The 24,733-nt window shown below is 41.8% G+C and overlaps 1 protein-coding gene across 3 annotated transcripts in view; it reads right to left on the bottom strand.

Annotated features, from left to right (window-relative positions):
* The window catches only part of ARHGEF28 (Rho guanine nucleotide exchange factor 28), a 341,373-nt gene that overhangs the window by 199,456 nt on the left and 117,184 nt on the right, over positions 1-24,733 (bottom strand). For all 3 annotated transcript variants that reach the window (XM_021084443.1, XM_021084441.1, XM_021084442.1), the window contains exons 3-4: positions 4,125-4,272; positions 1,145-1,438 (exon numbers count right to left, since the gene is read on the bottom strand). In XM_021084443.1, coding sequence (XP_020940102.1) covers positions 1,145-1,438; positions 4,125-4,272 — 442 coding nt within the window. The remainder of the gene's footprint in view (positions 1-1,144; positions 1,439-4,124; positions 4,273-24,733) is intronic.

Here is a 24,733-nt window from a genome sequence, read left to right as displayed (position 1 = left end):
AGCATCTACTGATGCTACTAGCCTCATGCATGGTATGAGCTTATAAACAGCTTCTATATCTCTGTTCACACAGATTCCAAATGGTTTTAAAAGTTTATTTAGGAGCTCCTGTTAAAGTCTGTTGAGATGCTCAGTGCTAACAAACCGACTAGCATCCATGAGGACAAAGGTTCTATCCCTGGCCCTGGGTTGAAGAATCCAGCATTGCCATGAGCTATAGTGTAGTTCATAGACATGGCTTGGATCCAGCATTGCTATGGCTGTGGTGCAGGCTGGCAGTTGCTTTGACCCCTAGCCTGGGAACTTCCACATGCTGCAGTGCAGCCCTAAAAAGAAAAAAAAAATTTATTTAATGAAATTAAGAGTCTATTTAGTCATCTAGTAAAGAAGGGGCATCCAGAAGTAACTCCAAAAGTTAGCATAAATACAGTATATATGACAGTGACACCAACACTTTTTTTTTTTTTTGTCTTTTCTAGGGCCGCTCCCATGGCATATGAAGGTTCCCAGGCTAGGGGTCGAATCGGAGCTATAGCTGCCAGCCTACACCAGAGCCACAGCAACACAGGATCCAAGCCGCATCTGCAACCTATACCACAGCTCACGGCAACACCGGATCCTTAACCCACTGAGCAAGGGCAGGGACCGAACCCGCAACCTCATGGTTCCTAGTCAGATTCATTAACCACAGCGCCACAATGGGAACTCCAACATTTTTAAAAGTCAAAGCACTGGTTACAGTTCCTACATGAAAATTTCTTCTCAGTGTTCCACAGAGTTGGCTGCATGTCCTTTGTTCAATGACTCTACCTATTTGGAAACAGGGCACCAATAGCTCCTTCTTACAGCAAGAAAACATGCTGAATGAAGTGGAGCCACAGCCCAGAGCAGCTGGCTCAAGAGCCTGGCACAAAGAAACTGTCCTTCCTTCCTTGAGACAAAGCTCTTCACCTCCTGGAATAGAATGGCATCAATTAGCCCAGAGATTTGCAGCACATGACATCAGGATCCCAGCTTGATTGGTACAAGGCTTGGGTCAAAAGCAGGCAGGCAAACCCACCCAGAGAAAACGGCAACAAACTGTACTGCACATTTTTCACTCGACATGGAGAGAAGACGCCTGAATTTTCTGGTAAGGACCCACCTTCAAGTGAAGAATTTCCCAAGACAGTCCATCCAACTGGCAACTCCAGATGGGTCAGGGCCAGCACTAGCTCCTCGTCCAGAGCAGGCAGCGCCCCCTCCGTCAGGGCAAACGGGGTCAGCAAGGTCTGATGGCTACTGGCTGTGAGGCGATCGGCTTGGGTGACAAGCAAGCGAGCCAGCCTGCAGGCCAGGTTGTCCACATACGTCACAGCATCGGAGCCCATGGTCACCGGGGAGTAACCCTCCGAGCAGAGGCACACGGACACCGTCACCGTCTCCTGCAGCCCATGGCCTGGACGACAAGACAGTGAACATTTCACCCCAAGTCTGCAGAAGCTACTTTCCCAGTATCCAAAGCCTTAGCCCAAGCAGACCAGGAGAGCAAGACCGAACGGAAAGGCAGCCACATAGCATTCAATGCTACCAAGCCTGGGGGTCCAGAATCAATGCTGACCCCATCTTCTTCCAGGGACTCCTGATTTTCGAACTAACCTCTATGAGCGCTGAGCATTTCAGTGTCCATTCTCCTGTCATTACTACTGTTCTCGGGCATAACTTCACCTTGCGCTTCAACCCAACCCTCAGATTCAAGTGTGTTGTCTTCAAGGCCTTTGCCCTTTTCCGCCTCCTCTACCAGCATTTCCTTGTGAGTCCTACCTGTCTGTATTTTTATTTAGGTGAGAGTTTTATAAGGCAGCACCAGAAGGTTACATAGTTACTCTGTTTCCAAAGAGTTCTTCTCAATGTGATTGGGGGGTGGCAAACATTACTCAACACAAACAGTATATATGTTGTTCACTGCCCCCTCCAACACCTCTGAGAATGGCTTCTCTGTATTGCAGGTGTTCTCAGTACTTCTGCTATGGTGGGGTCACCCCATCCTGCTGCCACTCCCTTCTCCTCACACTCTTCTTTCATTATGTCCAGGGCGGAGAACTCCTACCCAGCTACGTTTTTATGTCATCCTTGGCAGAATTTCTAGAAATTACTCCCCGAAAACTTTTGTGATTGTGATAATCATGGCTGGACAGAAGAAGGGTTCCCATTCAGCCACTACGGGCCCTCAGGCAAAGGCTAATGGGTGTAAAGCATCCTTGCCCTGCCTTAGTCTCCAAAGCCTTTCCCCCAAAACTCTGCTGCCAGGTCACAAAGAATAAGGGCATCCCCGGTTTCCCACACAAGAACTACTGCTGTTTTCACATCATTGCCTCTTTAAAGGGCTCCAGCGGTACAGACACAGAATTCAGCCCCCACCCTCACACTAGACATATCCAGTATAGATTAGAGAAATCTGTTGTACATACTTTGGGAAGGGACCCTGGCAAAGCTGGATCCAGGAAACTTTAAGACTCAGAAATAGGAACGGTCACTTGCCTGCAGGAAATTGGTTAAAATCAAGGTAGGCGCCCTTCTTTCTAAGCAGATCACAATAGAATCAAAAAGATTTTCTTTAACACGAAAGGAGTGGGAAGGAGATTCACCCATACAGGTAAGTAAAGAAAAAGACCAAAGTTTTGACGTTCGGAGGGGCACTTTCAGTATTATTTTTCTTCTTTCTCTCTAAGAGGCCTGAAAACCAAGAAAAGAGGGCCAAGCTACATGCAGCAAAAAACAGCAACATAAATGCCAACGCAAAAGGGCAGAGGCAAAGGAGGCTGGCAGTCAGTGTAACTCTGCATTACTAACGTGGTTTGACCTTTTTTTATGAGGATGGGAGTTACCAGGCCTGAGAGAGAAGTATTTAAAACTGCCCAAAGTTCCAGAAATTGCACAATAGATTGATTCAAAGACCAAACCCAGGTAGGTCAGAAAGGTCTTTGTACATGGCTACGATCCCCACTATGTCTGTGTTTGCAGGTTTACAGTTTTCCTTTTCTCCATCTGCAGCAGACATACTACAGAAGCACTTAGAAAGATTTTTTTTTTAATGAGGTCAGTCTTACCTATTAAAAAAATGGGAGTTCCCATCGAGGCTCAGCAGAAACAAATCTGACTAGCACCCATGAGGACGCGGGTTCGATCCCTGGCCTCGCTCAGTGGGTTAAGGATCCAGCATTGCTGTGAGCTGTGGTGTAGGTCGCAGATGTGGCTCAGATCCAGCATTTCTGTGGCGTAAGCCAGCAGCTACAGCTCTGATTTGACCCCTAGCCTGGGAACCTCCATATGCCACGAGTGTGGCCCTAAAAAAAAAAAGTTGATAAAATTTAAGAGGACCTGAAAGACCCAAAGTTAAAGAAAAGTGACCAATCAACAAACAAGAATAACAGCAAAACCCCTCCTTTCCCATAGGTAATGGCATCTTAATGACACCTTCAGGTTAGTTCTTGATGTCTCAGTTGCACAACCCACATCCCAAAGAAAATACAAAACAACAGTATCTGAGAAGGGCTGGTAGCTCATGGTAACACATTAATGCGCTATCTTCCTTTGTCGTCTGTCACCGTGGTACTTGAAGACATCTGGAAGAATTACATGTTCCGGAGTGAGAATAGTTTGGTGATGGGAAGAGAAAATTCTGGAGCCTGAGATCCAGCAAGGAAGCATCTGGATGCACAGGCCACCAAGGAAGGAACCCCGCCGCCCAGGCGAGCAAAGCAGAGAGAGGTGGCCCCTGGGGCTGCTGGACTGACCACAGGAGAAGGAGGAAGAGAGAGGGAAGATGACTGTCTAAGATCTCAGATCTGCCTGAGCTGTCCCTGGCCGTGGCCCCAAGACTCCTCCTCTGCACTGCACCCACCACAGCACCCGAAACCTGTAGGTTAAGTCTAAGTTGTGGCTATTCAGGGAGCTCCAGACACAGCTGGAAGAGCTTTGGACATGGGATAACCCAGTGTTGAGGGCTCTTCCTTACACACACACACACACGCACCCACTCTCACAAAACCATAGGTTCTCACTCATACCCATCCCGCCTTGCGGCACCATGAAGATGCTCACAGACAGATTTCCCGATTACACAATAAGGAAGGGCGCCTCACCTGGAACACTGGACTGGAGAACGTTATCTGCCGTGCGCTCTGCAATCACAATGTGCCTCTGATGAGATCCATTGTAAATAAAGTAGAACTCAGCATCTTTAGGAAGATAGACATTTTTGCCAAACTTCGCGTAGACTGTCATCTGCCCCTGAAAAATGAATAAGTCAGGGAATCATCACATGTCTTGTCCTGCCTCTAAGAAACCACAATTGAAAGGGCCCCGGTCCAAAACAGGGCCCTTTGTGATGTTCCCTTCCTGTGGGCGAACTCAAACAGCACGAAGCCTTCTTCCCAAGAACAATGTTTCAGATGACAGGGGGGCTGCTTTCTGATCTATTTAAGTAGGGGTGTCAGAGTTGGTTTGCCGTTTTCAAACTTGAAGAAGGGAGAGTATAGGAAAGCCTTTTTTTATTAACTAGATGTGTATAAACACGATACTCTGTTGTGTTTTACTTCGCTTGAATTCCTACCTGATAAACATCATCGTTTGTGTTTATTTTTTCCTGCACCAGGGATACCCCCATAGTGTCAAGCGTCAACATAATTATCCTTAGCAATGGCCTTACCCTCCACTGGACCGCAGTGGGTTGCAAGAACCTTAAATATTCACAAACATGGCCTCATAAATACCTCTAGGTGATCAACACTGGCGGTGCCCTCGCCCAACCTCCACCTCTGTTTGCCTTCTCTGAGGGGTCTCCCAACCCTCTTTCTCATTCAGTCTGGCGCCACACTCTCTCTTGAAAGCATCTAGTTGGCACAAAGTAGCCTGGCCTCAGGGAGAGGAGTTGCCACCCTGGGTCACTGAGACATACCCTGAGGCAGGGAGGAAGGAATGTGGAGGGAGTGGGCAGCAGGCCAGCGCACCCCAGTATGTGATCATCACAGGTGGTGTGGGAGTGGCTCCATCGGGGCTGCAGCCTACAACCAGATCATCGAGGGACCAGAGGACTTTAAGGCATTGGGGCACTCCCTCCCCTCAAACACAAAAAAGCAATAAAAGGGGGCCTCCAAGGAGCAGGTACATTCCACCCCGCCCCAGGGAGTGGCAGGGAAATGGAAACGAGGAGGTGGAAAGGGGTTGCCCACTTGGGAGGCCCTCCAGAGCTCAGCTTGGAGAAGCATCTGGGCTTTGGTGTGCTTGCCCAACAAAAACAAGCCCACCCCTTGAGAATTCCTCACCTCCGGACAGGGTGAGGAAAAATGGAAAAGTCTCCACAGTCCCCTGAACATCCCTGTGCCTTTGCTGGATATTAGCACACTATCCCACAGGACATGGAGTTAGGCCAGTCAGGACCAAAAAGAGTCAGTGTGGATTGCCTCTTTCCAGAGACTACAGGGTTATTCCAGCTAATTTAAAATAAATTAAAATAAAATAAAAGGCTGTGTTTTCCTAGTGGTTTACAATCCATCACACACATTAAACATTATCTTGAATCATGAACAGGAATAAATACAAACTGTGGGGTTCTCAAAAAACCCTGGTTCATCATTTTCAATTGTCCTTTCTCAGTATGTGAGCACACGTGCGTGCGCATGCACATACACACAGGCACACGCACGCACACACAATCAATAGAAAGTAACATGCCCCTCCAAAAATCTATCACATAATAGCTTCACCAAAAAAAAAAAAGGTCAGGAAGAGGATCTGAAAAGCAAAAAACAGCAATAAATGCCTAACATGACAGAGAGGGGAAACGTAGATGAAATTCCATTTCCTAAAAAAGGAAGAATCATGTTCCTGGTTTTTAAAGAGATTATTAATTATCCAGGGGCAGAATCTGAGCCAACTTGTTGGTGATTCTCTTTTTTTGTTGTTGTTAGAAAATAAATTGTATAAACAGATCAAAGCTCTTCACAGATCACAAGGATATCTAATCTTTATTCAAAACAAGGATCATATTACTTTTTTATTTGGATAGATGAACCAGGACGATGACTTATGAAAGAGTTTAATTTCCACTCTTTCCAATGCACTACAACCCAAACCAGTACAGTTTTTCTTTTTAGTGATTTTTATTTTTTTATCGAAGTATAGTTGATCTACCACGTTGTGTTAATTTCTGCTATACAGCAATGTGATTCAGTTATACACATATATATACATACACACACATTCTTTTTAAAAAATTCTTTTCCATTATGTTTTATCTCAGGATATTGAATATAGTTCCCTGTGCTGTACAGTAGGATCTTGTCAAAACAATACAGTTTTTTATAATTCAATTATACCTCCTTTTCAAGACCATACCATACTCCACATTGCTCAAAAAAGACAACAACAGGTCAGAAATAAGACATGGCCATGAAAGAGAGCTGCTGAGATGTCCTAGCTCAAAAATAATATTCAGCAATAAGGGAGTTCCCTACGTGGCTTAACAGTTAACGAACCCGACTAGGATCCTTGAGGATGCGGGTTCAGTCCCTCACTCAGTGGGTTAAGGATCCAGCACTGTCATGAGCTGTGGTGTAGGTCACAGATGCAGCTTGGATCTGGTGTTGCTATGAGCTCTGGAGTAGGCTGCCAGCAATAGCTCCAATTTGACCCCTAGCCTGGGAACCTCCATATGCTGCAGGTGCAGCCCTAAAAAACAAAACAAAACAACAACAACTAAATAAGCAATCAAAGGAGACTTTCATTTGCTAATCACAAAGAGATCAGAAAGATGTGACACATATTATGGGAGAAGGAGGGAAGGAGTGGTACAGAAATGAACAAAGAGACCCAATGAGATAGAAGGGGGTGGAGGGGTAGGTGGCAGAAGAGGAAGACAGGGAAAGAAAATATGCTTATGAAAGAACAAGAGCATTTCCACTCAGAAAAGACAAAGCTCAAAGGAGATTTGGATAAAGCTACAAAGGAGGCAAGCAGGAGGAACGGGATTCTGCAAATGTGCTGAGGAATAAGTACATCATAAACAGTCAGCCACAGGTGACAATTCCTGACTAAGATTGAGGACTTTCCACTCATTGCGGCCACTCAAAATCTACTCCTACTCCTCTTAAAAGGCCACTAATTTTATTAATGGCAATGTTAAATTCCAATTTACAGAACTCCAGTGTGCGTCCATCACTTCCCCCATCTGGATTCAACTGCAGACTCTGTTTTAGGCAATTGAAAACTCTAAACTTGCCTAAGTGACTGTTGGCATCAGTATCAGAACCACTCTGCTTCTATGCAGAAAAAATAGAGATGTGTTATCACCTTTCTGTCAGTTCACCATATTCCCATTTAAAAACCACTCCGTCATTTCACAGAACTTCTGGAAACAATGAGAAGCATAACAGGAAAAATTACCTTCCCAAATTAATCTATAGGTTTAATATACTAATCAAAACCCAAACTAAATTTGTCAAATGAATTCAACAAGGTTATTCTAAAATTCATCTGGGAGTTACTATTTTGGCTCAGTGGTTAACGAACCCGACTGGTATCCATGAGGAAGTTGATTCGGTCCCTGTCCTTGCTCAGTGGATTAAGGATCCGGCATTGCTGTGAGCTGTGGTGTAGGTCACAGATATGGCTCAGATCCTGCGTTGCTGTGGCTGTGGTGTAGGTCAGCAGCTACAGCTTCGAGTAGACCCCTAGCCTGGGAACCTCCATGTGCCTTGGGTGCAGCCCTAAAATTACCAAAAAAAAAAAAAATTCATCTGGAAGAATAAATATACAAGACTAAAAACAAAAGTTTTGTGAAAGAGAATAATGTTTGAGCTGCAGGGACAGGGATTAGAACTCACCCCTGCCATGGAGGTTATGTAATAATAAAGGTGGCATTTCAAATCTGTGGGGAAAGAATGAACTACTCAATAAATCATTTTGGAACAATAGCTATCTATGAGGGGGAACAACATTCTTCACACCAAATAGTTCAATTCCCAGTTCATTCAATATTGAACATAATCCATAAGTACGTAAAATTATGAAACAGTCTTGAATTTTTCATTATGGAACAAAATAATAGCAATTAAAGATACCTAAACTTCATCGATCCTGATACCACCCTAATTTACCAACCTTTTTTATTTTTCCTCTCAGTCTTTGTTCAACACACAGCTAATTGTTACCCAGCTATACTCATGGCACAAGCAAACATATGCCTGCGCCCTCCTCTCTTCTCTCAGAAGTATTTTCCATGTTGTTGCAACTGTTGGCACCATTTTGACTGCATTCCATCAAGTGTTTGTTGTCCCATAATTTACTAATTGCTCCTCTATTGTTGTACATTAAGGATATCTCTAGCTTTTTAACATTACATATAAATACTAAAATAAATATTCATGTACATTGTTTGTAATGCTTTCAATTACTTTTTAGAATACAATTCCAGAAATGAAGCCAAGAATGGGCACAATTCTCACAAATTGTGAGACAGATTTTCAAAAATGTATCAAATTTCATCACCACCATGTCAAAAGTATCTTTTTTTTTTTTTTTTTTTTTTTTTTTTTTGCTTTTTAGGGCCACACCTATGGAAGTTCCCAGGCTGGGGGTCGAATCGGAGCTGCAGTTGCCAGCCACAGCCACAAAAATGCCAGATCCGAGCCATGTCTTCAACCTATAACATAGCTCATGGCAACGCCAGACCCTTAACCCACTGAGTAAGGCCAGGGATCGAACCGGCATCCTCAGGGATACTTGTCAGGTTCGTGAATGCTGAGCCACAACAGGAACCTCAAGATCCCGGGAGTATCATTTTTATCCCAACTTTGACAAAACTTTTTTATTATTTCCTAATAGATAATAAGCACTTCCTCATTGATTTAGTTCATATTTTTTCCACTGCCACTGAAATTTATTGCCTACTTTTATCAAAGCCTAAATGGTGCCAGTATTGTTAGTGGCCATATTAAATTTTAAAGAATTCTAGTTGGAATTGCCTCTTCTATTTACATTTAAATTCACCTTGGTTTAGGCAGGTCAAAATTTTCACTTTCCCAAATGAACCAATTTAAAGCAATATCAAAATCATTCCCTTCCTCCTCTTAGGAGTGAAGGTATATCACCTATTACCTTCTCATGCCCAAATCAAAACCACTCAAATACTCCTGTAAAACTACTTAAGGCCAGGTAACGTGGAAAACAAAAATAACAAATCTTAGGTACAAAAACTTAATATAATCACACTAAATATTTCTCAATATAAGCACAAACAAAAAAGTCAAGAAAATTAAACCAACATTTTGTACACTCAAGTATTCCCCCTAGAGAAATTCTACTTGTAAAACTCCTCAATAATTCTCAAAGACCAAGCCTTCTGTTGAAATGCTGACAACTATGGACTTCTTTTCAAAGAACCAAAAGATATTAAATGTTTTTGCCGCCTTAAACTATTTCATCCAACTCCCCTGACTCCTCTTTCAATGGTAATTAAGATGGAAATGGACATTGACACTGATGTGTACATTCTAAATATTTTTTCATTAATCTATAATGGTCTCTGATTCGAGGGCTCCAATTCCCTTAATAATTGGTGGCTATATTATCCCGAGCACTGAGTATTCTTGCACTAATGTTCTCCCTCCCTCTCTCCCTTTCTTCTCTCTCACCCTCCATAGACAACTTCTCTCTTACCCTCCTTAGACAAGGGATCTATATACACTTTGTTAATGACAGTATCATTTGCTGGACAACAATCATAACCATCTGGTTTCTAAAACACCTGGCATGACTAGGCAATAAGCAAATACTATAATTTCACATGATGACAATGTCAACAAAGTGTGCAGCTTTCTAGTGAGGTTTCTTAATCTGGGGCCACGGGAAAAGTCCATAGGGTTTGGGATGCTCTGGAAACCTCTAACAAGGGTTAGCAAAACGGTTTAGCCTGTGTGTCCAACTTTCTAAGGAAAGCTTTATGGTTTTCATCGCATTCTCAAATGTATCCAAAGATTCAAAAAATGTTATGAACTTTGCTTTTATGGTAACAAACAAAAATGGGAATTTAATAAATACTATTTATTTATTTATTTATTTACCTATCTTTTCAGGGCTGCACTGGCAGTGGTATATGGAAGTTTCCCAGCTAGGGGTGGAATCAGATCTGCAGCTGCCAGCCTACACCACAGCCACTGCAATGTGGGATCCGAGCCACGTTTGCAACCTACACCACAGCTCATGGCAACGTCAGATCCTTAACCCACTGAGCAAAGCCCACATAGAACCAGTGTCCTCATGGATACTAGTCAGGTTCGTTAACCACTAAGTCATGATGGGAACTACTGATTTTATTGATAATTGTTACCATTTCATATAGGAGTAAGACTGTTCTGTTTTCTAAGGTATTCTAGTGATAGACACAGCCTTTATGTGGTATCATTTCTGATAGAAGCACAATGAAGTTAAGTTTTAATTGACATATTAAATATTATAATGAATGTTTCCTTTTACCCGCCATTAAAACCATTATCATACATAACACTCAAAGTGAACTATCAAATCATCTAATTTCTTTGTTTTTAATATTTGAAAACTGTCCTCTTTCCAGTACCAAAAGAAAAGTAATTCTACCCAGAGATTTTTCTGCAGAACTCCATGTGTTGAAGTTGTAAATTCCTTGAAATATGAATTTTAAAATGATACATGGTCCCATGTCATAGATAAGTGAATAAAAGGACAGGTAGTCGTTAGTACCAGCAACAGCAGGATCCCAAAGCCAGATTAACAGTCTTGGGCTTCCCAATCTCTGCCCCAACCTGCAAGTTATGTTACCTTTACCTTCCTCAAGCAAAATTCCAAAGACAGTGCTGTGGGCACAAAAATCTTTCACTTCCAATTAATGCATTCAACTGAAGTATTTCTTTAAAACAAAGTCTGAAAATACAAAAATTACTTCCTATATATTGCATGCTCATATTATATATAAATGCGTATCTATATGCACACATATATTATCTTTTATGTGAACAGAAATCAACATATATAAAGTGCTTTCTTGTGTATTTTCTCATCTTATTCCTACAATGATGTCTGGGAAGCATCACCATGATTGTTATTTTATAAATGAAAACACTGACACCATCAGGTCCAGGGTGTGGCAGAGCCACAAATCAAATCCACATTCCTTTTCCAGGTCCAGCACTCTTTTCTCCCCAGCATGTGACTATACAAACAGAAAGTGTTCAAGTATTAATCAACTTATCTACACCTTTACACTTAACATTTATTTTATTTACTGAATAAAAGGAGTCTCATCCAGAAATCCATGGGTAGACGTGGGGTAGAGAGGGCAGGGGAGGTCAGAGAAATGTTCTTTCATCTCCATAAAGATAAACGCACAGTTTTAAGCATTTATCTGGGGAGAGTATCTGTCTTTTAAGCAGAGATTCCTCAGAGGATACAAGGAGCATATGATTCAAAAAGGTTAAGAACTACTGATTTAAGCATCCTTTGAATAGTGTAAAATATCAAGACATTCAAATTTATTATCCAAACAAAAACTAAGTCAACAAAGTCCAACTGAATATAAATTGGCTAGATCCAGGAGGAAACATCAGAATGTCATTTTTTTTATATATAATGATTTTTTTTTCATTATAGCTGGTTTACAGTGTTCTGTCAATTTTCTACTATACAGCAAGGTGACCCAGCTACACATACATGTATAGATTCTTTTTTCTCACATTATCATGCTCCATCCTAAGTGACTAGATATAGTTCCCAGTGCTACACAGCAGGATCTCACTGCTTATCCCGGAATGTCATTTTTTAAGGAAGGTAAACCAAAATGAGCTAAAAGAGTTATAAGACATTTCTTCAGAAATATCCTTTGGGGGAGTTCCCATCATGGCACAGTGGTTAACGAATCCGACTAGGAACCATGAGGTTGCGGGTTTGATCCCTGACCTTGCTCAGTGGGTTAAGGAGCCGGCATTGCTGTGAGCTGTGGTGTAGTCACAGACGTGGCTCAGATCCCACATTGCTGTGGCTGTGGTGTAGGCCGGGGGCAACAGCTCCGATTAGACCCCTAGCCTGGGAACCTCCATATGCCACAGAAGCGGCCCTAGAAAAGGCAAAAAGACAAAAAAAAAAAAAATTTCCTTTGGGGTAAGAATGGCTTTCTTTTCCAGACAGGATGAAATACAGCATACTAGGCCAACATTCCCACTGATAATAACAAGAAAATAAAGACTGAGAGATTAGAAATAATATCCTTAAAGGTATCAGAAAACTAATGAGAATAAAATTAAAAAAAAAAAAACTTTAGAAAGGGCAGAACCACTCCAAGAAATCATGGAAGCCAGAACACAATGAGATTTTATCTTTTTTTTTTCTTTTGGCCACCCTCACAGCATGTGAAAGCTTTCAGGCCAGGGACTGAACCCACACCACAGCAGTGACCCAAGCTGCTGCAGTGACAATGTCGGATCCTTACCTGCTGTGCCACAAGAGAATTCCAATGGGATGCTATCCTTAAAACAATGAAAGAAAATAACTGATGACCTAAAATTCTATACCTAACAAAACTAGTCTTAAAAATGAAGCTGAAATTAAACACTCAAGACATACACTGAGGGAATTCACCGCCAGCAGGCCATCACTAAAACAAATAGTAAAATAGCATTTATTCAGCAAAAGAAAAAAGTGATCTCAAACAGAAACATGAAAATGCAAGAGGCAATGAGGCACAGTGAAGTGTGTATATATAACTAATATCTAATGTACGAAATAATAATTATAATGTCATCGGATTTAAAATATTTGTACAACTACAATGTCTGACTACTTATGTAAAAGAGAAGTAGAATTAAGAGTATCTAATAGTTTTAGAAAAGTGTTAAAAGTAATAACTTATTATAATAATAAATATACATGTTATAAGTTGAAGGTAACCACTAATAGAATAGTAAAAGAAGGTACAGCTAACAAGTTATAAAGTAAAAAATGAAATATAAAATAAATAAATCATAAGACAGGAGAAATTAAGAACATAAAATGTACATCAAATAGAGAGCTATAGATATAAATTCAACTACATCAGTAATCATATCAAAAGTAAACAGACTAACTGATCCAAATGCAATACCAAGACAGGTATAGAAATTCAAGAACAGTTACAATATCTATATGCTGCTTACAAGAGACACACTTTAAAAATAATGCAGAAAGGTTAAGTAAAAAGATATACTATGCAACACTAACCAAAAGAAACCTAGTATAGCCAAAATATCAAAGTAGTTTTTAAACCAAGACATATTACTACAGAAAAAGGAAACTTTCATCATAAAATGTCAGTTAAACAACATGATACAATATTAAGTCTACCTAATATGTATGTACCTAATAACATAACTTCAAAGTATATAAAGAAGAATTAATGAATCCAAAAAGGAGAAACAGACAAATCTATAATCACAAGGGAAACTGTAGCAAGCTTCTCTCAATAGCTGATAGAATGAGCAGACGAAACTGACAAGGACATAAAACATCTGAATTACATGATTGCCAAGATTACTAATCAAAAAGAATTACCACAAATTAAATGTATATAGTGATATTTATTTAAAAGGCGTCCATTGTCCAAACCTCTGCATTAAACTCAGTTACACATAGACACAAACATAAAAAATTTCTTGATGACTTTCACACTTGATGGAATGATTCATCACTATAGAATTGAAATAGTCTTTGTTTTTGTAACACAGCTGAATTGAGTAAAAAAACAATTCATGACAGAGGTCAGTAAATGACTCCAGATTCCTCACAAGACCAGAGGCAAGCTTTAAAAAGCTGCTTAGCTTACTTCTTTTTAAAATCACTAACTTACAGATTCCTTAAAAACACAGAACTCCTAGAAATTAAAAACAAATATCTGATACTTCACATAGATCATTGATGGTGACACACTGGATTGGACATAAAAACACTTAAAGTATAACCTCTACTCTTCTATTATCCCAACATTTTTGGTTTCTTTGGCAACGCCTGTGGCATGTAGAAGTTCTGGGGCCAGGGATCGAACTCACACCACCGCTGCAACATGAGCCACAGCAGTGACAATTCTGGATCCTTAATCTGCTGCACCACCAGAGAACTCCAACCAATATTTCTTGAGGAATAAATGTCCTGCATTCGGTTCCAAAAAAAATCATCTGTAAAAACCGATGAAAAAGAATGGAAGCAAAACGGATATCAGTGGGGATTTTAGTCAATAATTAATTAAGCAAGAGATAGCTATCCAAAAATGCTAATTCTGCCCAATTCTGCATTGAAGAAAATCTAGTAACTTCATTAAGAATGGTTATGGCCAGCTCTTCCCTATACCTGTCAGACATATCTGAGCCATGGGATACTTTAAATATAGACAAAAGTGATAACATGCTCAGGGGAAAATGACAAGGATGCTGGAGGGACAGAGAAACCATGCTGTCACACAAGGAACAATTGAAGGAACTGGGACTGTTTTGCCAAAGGAGAAAAGACTCATGGGTATATAGTCATCATTGCAAATATCTGAGGATCTACCATGCAGACAAGGGATTATACATGTTCTGTAGGTCCCAAGGGGAAAGCAAAAACAATGGCGGGAAGGACAGGGCACAGAGTTCAGTTCTACAGGGGGAGCCTTCTAAGGATCAGAGATGTCCAAAAATGACATGGATTACTTCAGTCTAGGAGGAATAAGCACTACAAGGAAATGGCAGCTTTGTTTTTTGTTTTGCATATTTGTTTATTCTAAGAGAATGGGCCTAACTATCTACCCTTGAACTTACAGAATTTATGACACCTGGCATATAATTCCACATTTATATCTTCAATATGACAAAAAAAATGGGTGGGTCTAGATAAGTGGGTGCTTTGGGTTGTTTGTTTAATTTCTTCCTTATTCTTATGCTTTGGCTTATATCCTAGCTCCTTGGATTGATGTTTAGTTTGTTTTCATTCTCTGTGTTAGCAGTTTTCAAACTGAAATCAAGGGAACTATAGGTTCTAATGGAGGAATTTTGGGACTTTATAAAATTCTTTTTAAATTTCATTTTGGAAAATATGTTTCCAGTTATTTTTATATCTAAAAAGACTGCATCCACTTAAATGTATTGTTTACCAAATTTTAGTACAGTGGAAAAGATGAACTGCAAGGCTAAGTCATGGTTCTCACTGAATTAATAAATGTAATAAATTTGAAGGATATATTCATAATAAAGTTGATATCAAATAAAAGATTTCTCCTTCAAGAAAAGAAAGATTTGGGGAGTTCCCGTCATGGCGCAGTGGTTAATGAATCCAACTAGGAGCTATGAGGTCACGGATTCAGTCCCTGGCCTTGTTCAGTGGGTTAAGGATCCGGCATTGCTGTGAGCTGTGGTGTAGGTTGCAGACACAGCTCGGATCCCATGTTGCTGTGACTCTGGTGTAGGCTGGCAGCTACAGCTCCAATTAGACCCCTAGCCTGGGAACCTCCATGTGCCATGGGAGCAGCCCTGGAAAAGGCAAAAAAAAAAAAAAAAAAAAAAAGAAAGAAAGAAAAGAAAGACTTGGGGGAGGGATCAAGATGGCAGAGGATTAAGATGTGGCACTCACCTTCTCCCACAAACACATCAAAAAAACCATCTACATGTAGAACAATTCACACAGAACATCCACTGAATACTGGCAGAAGACTTAAAATTCCAAAAAGGGCAAGAAACCCACCACATAGTTAGGCAGAACAACAGGGAAAAAAGAGAGAGAGAAAGGAATCAGGACAGGACTAGCACTCCTGAGAGGGAGTTATGAAATAGGAAAGGAACCCACACCCTGGGAAGCCACTTAACTGACGGGGAGAGATCAGCTGAGACTGAGGGACCTCAAAGCCTCAGAGAAAAGCTCAGCTGAACTGAGAGGGCAAAGCAGAGACAGAGCTGCACAGACCATTAGTAACACCTCCCAGGACACCACAGCCTGAGATGCTCATAAGGGGGCTGGGCACTGAGACTCAGGCTCTGGAGGTCAGTTCTAGGGAGAGAACTAGGGTTGGTTATGTGGAGACAGCCTGAGGGGGTAAGGAGCACTGCACCATGGGCTAGGGGAGTGGAGTGCCACAGCTAAGGGAAACTGGGAGAAGCTCTGGGCCCACAGGAGAAACAAGGTGCCATTGCTGGTGAGGACAAGAAGAGGAGGTGTAGTTCACAATAGGAATTTCTTTCTCTGCAAATGTGTGGACTCTTGGAGGGCTGGACTACAGGCAGCAAGGCACCTCCTGTGTGGGCTAAGTGTGAAGGGTCACCTCTTGTGTGGTCTACAGGTGGCGGGAGCAAACCACCAAGTCAACTCAGACCCAACACCACCCACGAGGGTCCATGAACAGGCACCACCCACAGGCCCAGTCACCTCAGTTGGCAGGAGCACAAACAAGCACCACCCATTGTTGCTCACACTCCCCTGGAAATGCACATGCCCTGCCACTGCCACTGCCAAACACTCCGGGCACCACCAACACCTGCCTGAGGGTCACAGCCACTTCTCAGGGCCCTGCAACTAAGAGAAGCCTGTGCCACTTTCCTGCAGGTCCTTGCCACTGTCAAGGGCCCAGCAACCAGGCACTGGCTACTAGCCCTGCCCATTGCCTCCATCTCCCTGAAAGCACGTGTGACACCCTATCAAGGAGATAACAGCCTGCATACACTGAGGAAAGAAACAGCAAGGATCCAAACTCTCATGCCGAAAATAAATAGTAAGGTTCACAAAATACCCAGGGGCATTCTTGTATATAAATAGGACTCCAAGACTACAGCAGTTGATTTCCCTAAACTCACAGAATAAGAAAAATATAAGCAAAATGAAGAGGCTCAGGAACCATTTCCAGTTAAAAGAACAGAAGAATTCCCCTAAAGGAGCAAACAATGAAATAGACCACTGCAGTCTAAGAGACAACAAGTTCAAAAAGGAGATAGTGGGAGTTCCCATCGTGGCTCAGTGGTTAACGAATCCAACTGGGAACCATGAGGTTTCGGGTTCGATCCCTGGCCTTGCTCAGTGGGTTAAGGATCCGGCGTTGCCGTGAGCTGCGGTGCCAGTTGCAGACCGGCTCGGATCCTGTATTGCTGTGGCTCTGGCGTAGGCCAGCGGCTATGGCTCCAATTCGACCCCTAGCCTGGGAACCTCCATATGCTGTGGGAGCAGCCCAAGAAATGGCAAAAAGACAAAAAAAAAAAAAGGAGATAGTGAAAATACTGAAGGAATTAAGAATGGATGTGGACAGTAATCCTTTAGAAAGGAACTAGAAAATATGAGGAAGAGCCAAGAAAAATTACAAAATTAATTTGCAGAGACATGAGCTGAGTTAAAGGCACTGAAGAGCAAAATGAATAATGCAGAGGAATGAATTAGTGGCTTGAAAGATAGAATAATGGAAATTACCCAATCAGGAGAGCAGACATAAAACCAAATGAAAACAAAACATGAAATCAATATAAGAGATCTATGATATAATATAAAGTCAATCTACACATAGGGATTCCAGAAAGAGAAGAAAAAGAAAAGGGGATGAAAATATTTTTGAAGAAACTATGGCTGAAAACTTTCCAGATCTAAAGAAAACAAATATCAAGATACAGGAAGCACAGAGGACCCCAAACACGTTGAACCCAAACAAGCCCACACCAAGACATAATAAAAATGGCAAAAGTTACACATAAAGAGAGGATTATAAAGGCAGCAAGAGAAAAACAAAGAATTAATTATAAAGGAACCCCCATTAAGGCTATCAGCTGATTTCTCTACAGAAACACTATAGGCCAGAAGAGAGTGGCAAGACATATTTAAAGTTCTAAATGAGAAAAAAATTGTAGCCTAAAAAATAACTCTACCCAGCAAGGACATAATTTAAAGTAGAAGGAGAAATAAAGAATTTCTCTAAGAAACAAAAGCTAAAAGAGTACAGCAATACTAAACCCATTCTAAAAGAAATATTGAAAGGGCTCCTCTAAATAAAAAAGAAGTGAGAAGAAATAGGATAGAGGAAATCACAATTAGAAAGTAATCACTTGAATAAGCCAGTATACAGATCTAAAAGGAAAAAAAAAACCATTGTAAAAGCAACAATAAACACAAGGAAATGCAAAAGGATAAACATGAAGGTGTTAAAAAAGGACATCAAAATCATAACGTGGGAAAGGAAAGAAATAAAAGCTAGACTTTTTTTTTTTTTTTTTTGCAATGTGTTTGAGTCTATATGACTATCAGGCCAAAGCAAGTAGATATAGGAAGGGGTTAACATACTTGAAAAACAGGGCAACCACAAATCAAAACCAAATATTGCATTCACAAAAACTAAAATAAAAGGAAATCATCCAACCGAAAAAGAAAGGAACAAAGGAGAAACATAGAATCAACTAGAAAACAAGGTTTAAAATGGAAATAAATACATATTTATCAATAATTACCTTCAATATCAATGGACTGAATGCTCCTATCAAAAGACATACAGTGGCAGACTGGATAAAAAAACAAGAGCCTACAACATGCTCTCTTCAAGAGACTCACCTTAGGGCAAAGGACAACATAGATTCTAGTTGATTCTCCTTTGTTCCTTTCTTTTTGGAAACAAGTCAGGATCAGAAGCCACCTGTCCCTTCTCTTCCCAGCCCCCCATCACCTTTGCTCAACCACAGAGCATTCTAGGGCCTGTTGCTTTTCTCCTGACTCTTCCAGTTCTCAATGGGAGCAAAGGAAGGTAAAAGCCAGCTCAGTCACAGAAGAGAAAACAGGAAGCCACAGAAATCGGAGAAGCAGGACAATGAGGAAAGAGCATCTTGAGACCCAGATCAGCCCCAGCTCCCAAAGCCTGCGTGGGAGACAAGGAAAGGAAAAGATGCCAGGACGAGGGTGCAACAGGAAGAAAAGGAAAAAGCGGCAGCAGCCACAGGCTGAGGAGTGATGACAACGGCCAAGAGGAGAAATGGCTAGAAAAACCAAGCAACGGGGAATTTAATTGAAACAGGAAAAGGGCAAGAAAGATGTAAAATAGGTAAATGAAAATGAGCAGAAGAGAAAGAAATATCCACTCTACCAGGAACTGCAATCTGGAAACACTTTTGAAAAAAAAGAAGGGAAGCGGGGGGTAGGATCTGAATTTTGATACGTGCAAAGAACACTTCACCTGATTAAAAATTAAGAATGAAGGGCAAAGGAAACAGTAGAGAAGGTGCATTTTTGCGACATGTCATAAATGGTGGAGGGTGAATTTCCAAACTAATCACATCCAACTACTTGCCACACCCCCATTCTAGTAATTTCACCTTTCCTAAGTCATATACAGCAGGGCAGGGAGAAGGGAAGGGCACATTTAGAGATTCCTTTCTTGGTCTCCCTTTAGAATCAACAATGTCAGAGTTCCCGTCATGGAGCAGCAGAAATGAATCTGACTAGGAACCATGAAGTTGTGGGTTCAATCCCTGGCCTCACTCACTGGGTTAAGGATCTGGTGTTGCCATGAGCTGTGGTGTAAGTCACAAACATGGCTCAGATATGGCGTTGCTGCGGCTGTGGTTGTAAGCCAGCAGCTATAGCTCCGATTAGATCCCTAGACTGGGAACCTCCATATGCCGCAGGTGGGGCCCTAAAAAGACAAAAAAAAAAAATCAACATTGGCTTTAGAACACAGGAGCCCACTTTCCTGGCCTCATCCTTTTTTATCCCTTATTTAGGATTCTCTCTGAATTTTCAGGTCAACTTTTTAGGGTTCTTGGTCCGTGAAAACTAGGACCTACCTACAGAACTGCCAAATGTTGGCTTCCCCAGAGGTACCATTCACCCTCTTCCTAATTTAGCACAATGTGCAGTGGTACAAGAACAACATTTGTAGCAACACACACACATAGAACCAATCCAAAAAGGCTGAGCACACAATTCATCTTGTTAAGAATAAAACTGTCCACGTCCTCGGAACTTCCCTACTCACGAGGCATTTGGACATGCTATCCTATTTGAACCTCCCAATCTGCAGAGACACAGACAGGTGAGGGATTGGCCCATGAGCCACCAGGTGGCCAGAACAGCTCCTATGACCCCACATGCATTCATGCCTTCAGTCCAGGTAGGTAGGAGTGTCTACTAGGCTCCATGGTTCAAACAAATCACCCACCCTATCATCCTAGTGGGAAGGCAGACATAAGGAACAAATAATTAAGCCTCCAGTATGTGAATGATTCATAAGACCTGATAAAAAACAAGGTGGAGTAGAGAGAAGGAGATTTTAGACAGGACAGTAGGACACAGCCTCTAAAGAAGCAGCATTCTAATAGAGTAAGAGAATGAGCCTTGTGCATATGAAAGAGCATTTCAGGTTGGGGGAACCAAAGACCCTGGAAGTGACATGTGCCTGGTGTGTTTGGAAAACAGCAAGGAAACCTGTTGGTTGAAGCAGAAGAGGAGGGACATGGAAGACAAGTCAGCAGGAAGTACAGGCCACCACAAGGAGGTGGGTGTTAACTCTGCAGTGGGATGCCCTTGCATAGGTTTGGGGAGAAAGGTGACAAAACCTGAACTTCATTTTAAAAGGATCCCTCCAGCTGCTTTGCTGGACATAGGCCATGATGGGACAAGAGTTAAATCAGGAACCCTGGCAAGAAATGACTGGGCATACTCTCCCCTATCACAGAGGCCCTGCCAAGAGGAGGCAGATGCACCAGTTTCCCAGAGATGACATCTTTATTCAGCTCTGCTTATCATTGACTACAGCAGCCCCAGTAGCCCTGTGCCACTGAGAAGATGGGAACCCCAGGCCAGAAATGGACACTCTCCATTGTGGGAAAGTAGGTAGTTGTTCCGGGACCCTTGCAGAAGTGCTGGCCTATAACCCAGGCCCTTCCTTCCATTTCTTGATTTTTTTTTATTGTTATTTCCCCCAACACAATTTTTTTCCCACTGTACAGCATGGGGGCCCAGTTACACATACATGTATACCTTTTTCTCCCATTGTCATGCTCCGTTGTAAGTATCGAGACATAGTTCTCAGTGCTATACAGCAGGATCTCATTGTTAATCCATTCCAAAAGCAATAGTTTGCATCTGTTAACCCTAAATTTCCAATCCATCCCACTCCCTCCCCTTTCCCCCGAGCAACCACAAGTCTATTCTCCAAGTCCATGATTTTCTTTTCTGTGGAAAGGTTCATTTGTGCCTTATATTAGATTCCAGATATAAGTGATATCATATGGTATTTGTCTTTCTCTTTCTGACTTATTTCACTCAGTTTGAGAGTCTCTAGTTCCTTCCATGTTGCTGCAAATGGCACTATTTTGTTCTTTTTCATGGCTGAGTAGTATTCCATTGTGTATGTATACCACATCTTCCTAATCCAATTGTCTGTTGACGGACACTTGGGTTGTTTCCATGTTTTGGCCATTGTGAATAGTGCTGCAATGAACATGCAGGTGCATGTGTCTTTTTTTTTTTTTCCTTTTCCAGGGCCACTCCCAGAGCATATGGAGGTTCCCAGGCTAGGGGTCTAATCAGAGCTGCAACCGCCAGCCTGTGCCACAGCCACAGCAATGCGGGATCCAAACCGGGTCCTCGACCTACACCACAGCTCACGGCAATGCCAGGGATCGAACCTGCAACGTCATGGTTCCTAGTCAGATTCGTTAACCACTGCACCATGATGGGAACTCCCTGCATGTGTCTTTTTTAAGGAAAGTTTCATCCAGATGTATGCCCAAGAGTGGGATTTCTGGATCATATGGTAGTTCTATGTATAGATTTCTAAGGTACCTCCATACTGTTCTCCATGGTGGCTGTACCAGCTTACATTCCCACCAACGGTGCAGGAGGTTCCCCTTTCTCCATACCCCCTCCAGAACTTGTTATTTGTGGACTTATTAATGATGGCCATTCTGACTGGTGGGAGGGGGCTATCTGATGGTAGTTTTCATTTGCATTTCTCTAATAATCAGGGATGTGGAGCATTTTTTCATGTGCTCGTTGGCCCTGTACATCTTCTTTGGAAAAATGTCTATTCAGGTCTTTTGCCCATTTTTCCATTGGGTTCTTTTTTTTTTTTTTTTTTTTTCCTGTTGAGTTGTATAAGTGATTCGTATATTTTAGAGATTAGGCCCTTGTCAGTTGCATCATTTGAAACTATTTTCTCCCATTCTGTAAGTTGTCTTTTTGTTTTCTTTTGGGTTTCCTTTGCTGTGCAAAAGCTTGTCAGTTTGATTAGGTCCCATTGGTTTATTTTTGCTCTTATTTCTCTTGCTTTGGGAGACTGACCTGAGAAAATATTCATAAGGTTGATGTCAGAGAATGTTTTGCCTATGTTCTCTTCTTGTCTTACATTTAAGTCTTTAAGTCATTTTGAGTTTATTTTTGTGCATGGTATGAGGGTGTGTTCTAGTTTCATTGATTTACATGCGGCTGTCCAGGTTTCCCAGCAATGCTTGCTGAATAGACTGTCTTTTTCCCATTTTATGTTCTTGCCTCCTTTGTCAAAGATTAACTGACCATAGGTGTCAGGGCTTATTTCTGCATTCTCTATTCTGTTCCATTGGTCTGCATGTCTGTTTTGATACCAGTACTACACTGTCTTGATGACTGTGGCTTTGTAATATTGTCTGAAATCTGGGAGAGTTATGCCTCCTGCTTGGTTTTTGTTTCTCAGGATTGCTTTGGCTATTCTGGGTCTTTTGTGGTTCCATATAAATTTTTGGATTGTTTCCTCTAGTTCTCTGAAAAATGTCATGGCTAATTTGAGAGGGATTGCATTGAATCTGTAGATTGCTTTGGGTAGTATGGCCATTTTTACAACATTAATTTTTCCAATCCAGGAGCATGGAATATGTTTCCATTTCTTTACATCTTCTTTAATTTCCTTGATTAATGTTTTATAGTTCTTAGCATATAGGTCCTTTGCCTCCTTGGTCAGGTGTATTCCCAGGTATTCGATTTTTTGGGGTGCAATTTTAAGACTTCCTTCCATTTCTTACAAGTACACAGACCGATGACAGATGGATGGGAGGAAGAGAGAAAGCATTTCCGTTTACCCCTATGCTGACATTTATCAAACAGGAATTTATCAATTCAGAGGAACACATAGCACTTATGGTCAAATGGCTTTTCAATCTGAACATGAAATAGCTTTGATCATCCTCTAACTCTAACCCAAAGTGTTATGGTATATAAACTTCTGGTTTTCTTCAAGGCTGACCCTAAACAGTCAATATAATCTAATCCACTTTATAAACCCTATTATGACAGATGCCTATCTGCAGATATGTCACCATTGTCAAAGCCCCCACTCCTGCCCCACCATAAAGATGTCACTGAAGTAATCTCAGGTCAGTTATATTTTCTCTTAACTCACAGTGAATATGAAATTTCTCACTTCTGGACATGGAAATTCAATGTGAAACCAAGAGTATTTGTCAACTTATTCACTGAAGTTGCTTAGGAATCCACAGGGATAAAAATAGCTATCACAGGATCCCTTTGTGTTTTAATTTCTAGTATCATGCATTTGAATGTCCCAGGTACCATGCTAAGTGAATTATCTCATGGATAATTGAGGTAGAAACCATCACCCCTATTTCACAGATGAGGAAACTGAGGCTTTCAGAGGTAAAGTACTCTGACCACAGTGATGTGGAGATTCAGAGGCAGAACCTAGAGACAAGCCCATCTCTGCTAGGTAGACCCTGCTTCCCTCCCAACTCCCTGGCCATCCTGCCACTGTGCTCAGCACTGTACCACCTGGAGCAGGGCCTGGCCCATTGCAGTGACTGACTGTCGCCCCAGACAGAAAACCGTGGGGTCTAAACAAGTTACATATGAATGTAATCTGGGTACGGAGAAAAAGACTCATGTTCAAGGAACAGGAATATTGTGACAACTTTTGAATTATTTTGTTCTCTCTTCTCCTGCCATTCAACAGAGACCTGATGAGTGCTGAGCAGAGATGGTAGGAAGAAGACAAGACCTGGTCCTGACCTTCACAGAGCTCAGCCTTCACAGCTTGGTAGGTAGAGAAAAGCTTACACACACACACACACACACACACACACACACAATCAGTACAGAAGTCTCTGCATCGATAAGAGCAGGAGTAACCAGGTCCACCTCATGACACTGGGAAAGACCTCCCAGAGGATGAAAGGGCCTTTGTCAATGGAAGGGAATTTCAATTAAAGTGTGAAGACCGACTATAGCACAATTCCTTGGGGGATGACTGTTTATTGTGGCCAGGCTGGAACACCTCAGGTGGTGAGCAGGGCCAGAAGGCGAAGCTGGACTTGAAGGCAGAGGCCGGCTCACAGAGGGTGGGGGTCAGGACCTTGGGCAGGCGAGTGACACAATCAGATCTGCATGTGATCTCGGGGACAGAGGCAGTCACACAGAAAGGACACTGTGGAGAGTGGCCTTTCTTGGAGCACAGTCTCTTTCACAGTATCCTACTGAGCTCTAATTTATAAAGGGCACTTAACCCCAGAAGGTAGAAAAACATGGGTTGGGTCAACATGACTGGACCTCCGACCACATCCTCATGCTTAGTGCAAGGCAGACAAACAATGATTGAGAGGACTCTGGGATTAAAGCAGACCTGGGTTTTGATCTCAGCCGCCTCAGCTCCTTCAACTATGAAACGGGGATAAGCACCTATCTTATGGGGTCAGTAGAATGAAATGAAATCAGCTAT

Source organism: Sus scrofa, chromosome 2, assembly GCF_000003025.6.
Source record: "Sus scrofa isolate TJ Tabasco breed Duroc chromosome 2, Sscrofa11.1, whole genome shotgun sequence".
Classification (NCBI taxonomy): Eukaryota; Metazoa; Chordata; class Mammalia; order Artiodactyla; family Suidae; genus Sus; species Sus scrofa.
The sequence above is the reverse complement of the archived record's forward strand: the minus strand, read 5'-3'. Positions and strand labels throughout refer to the sequence as shown.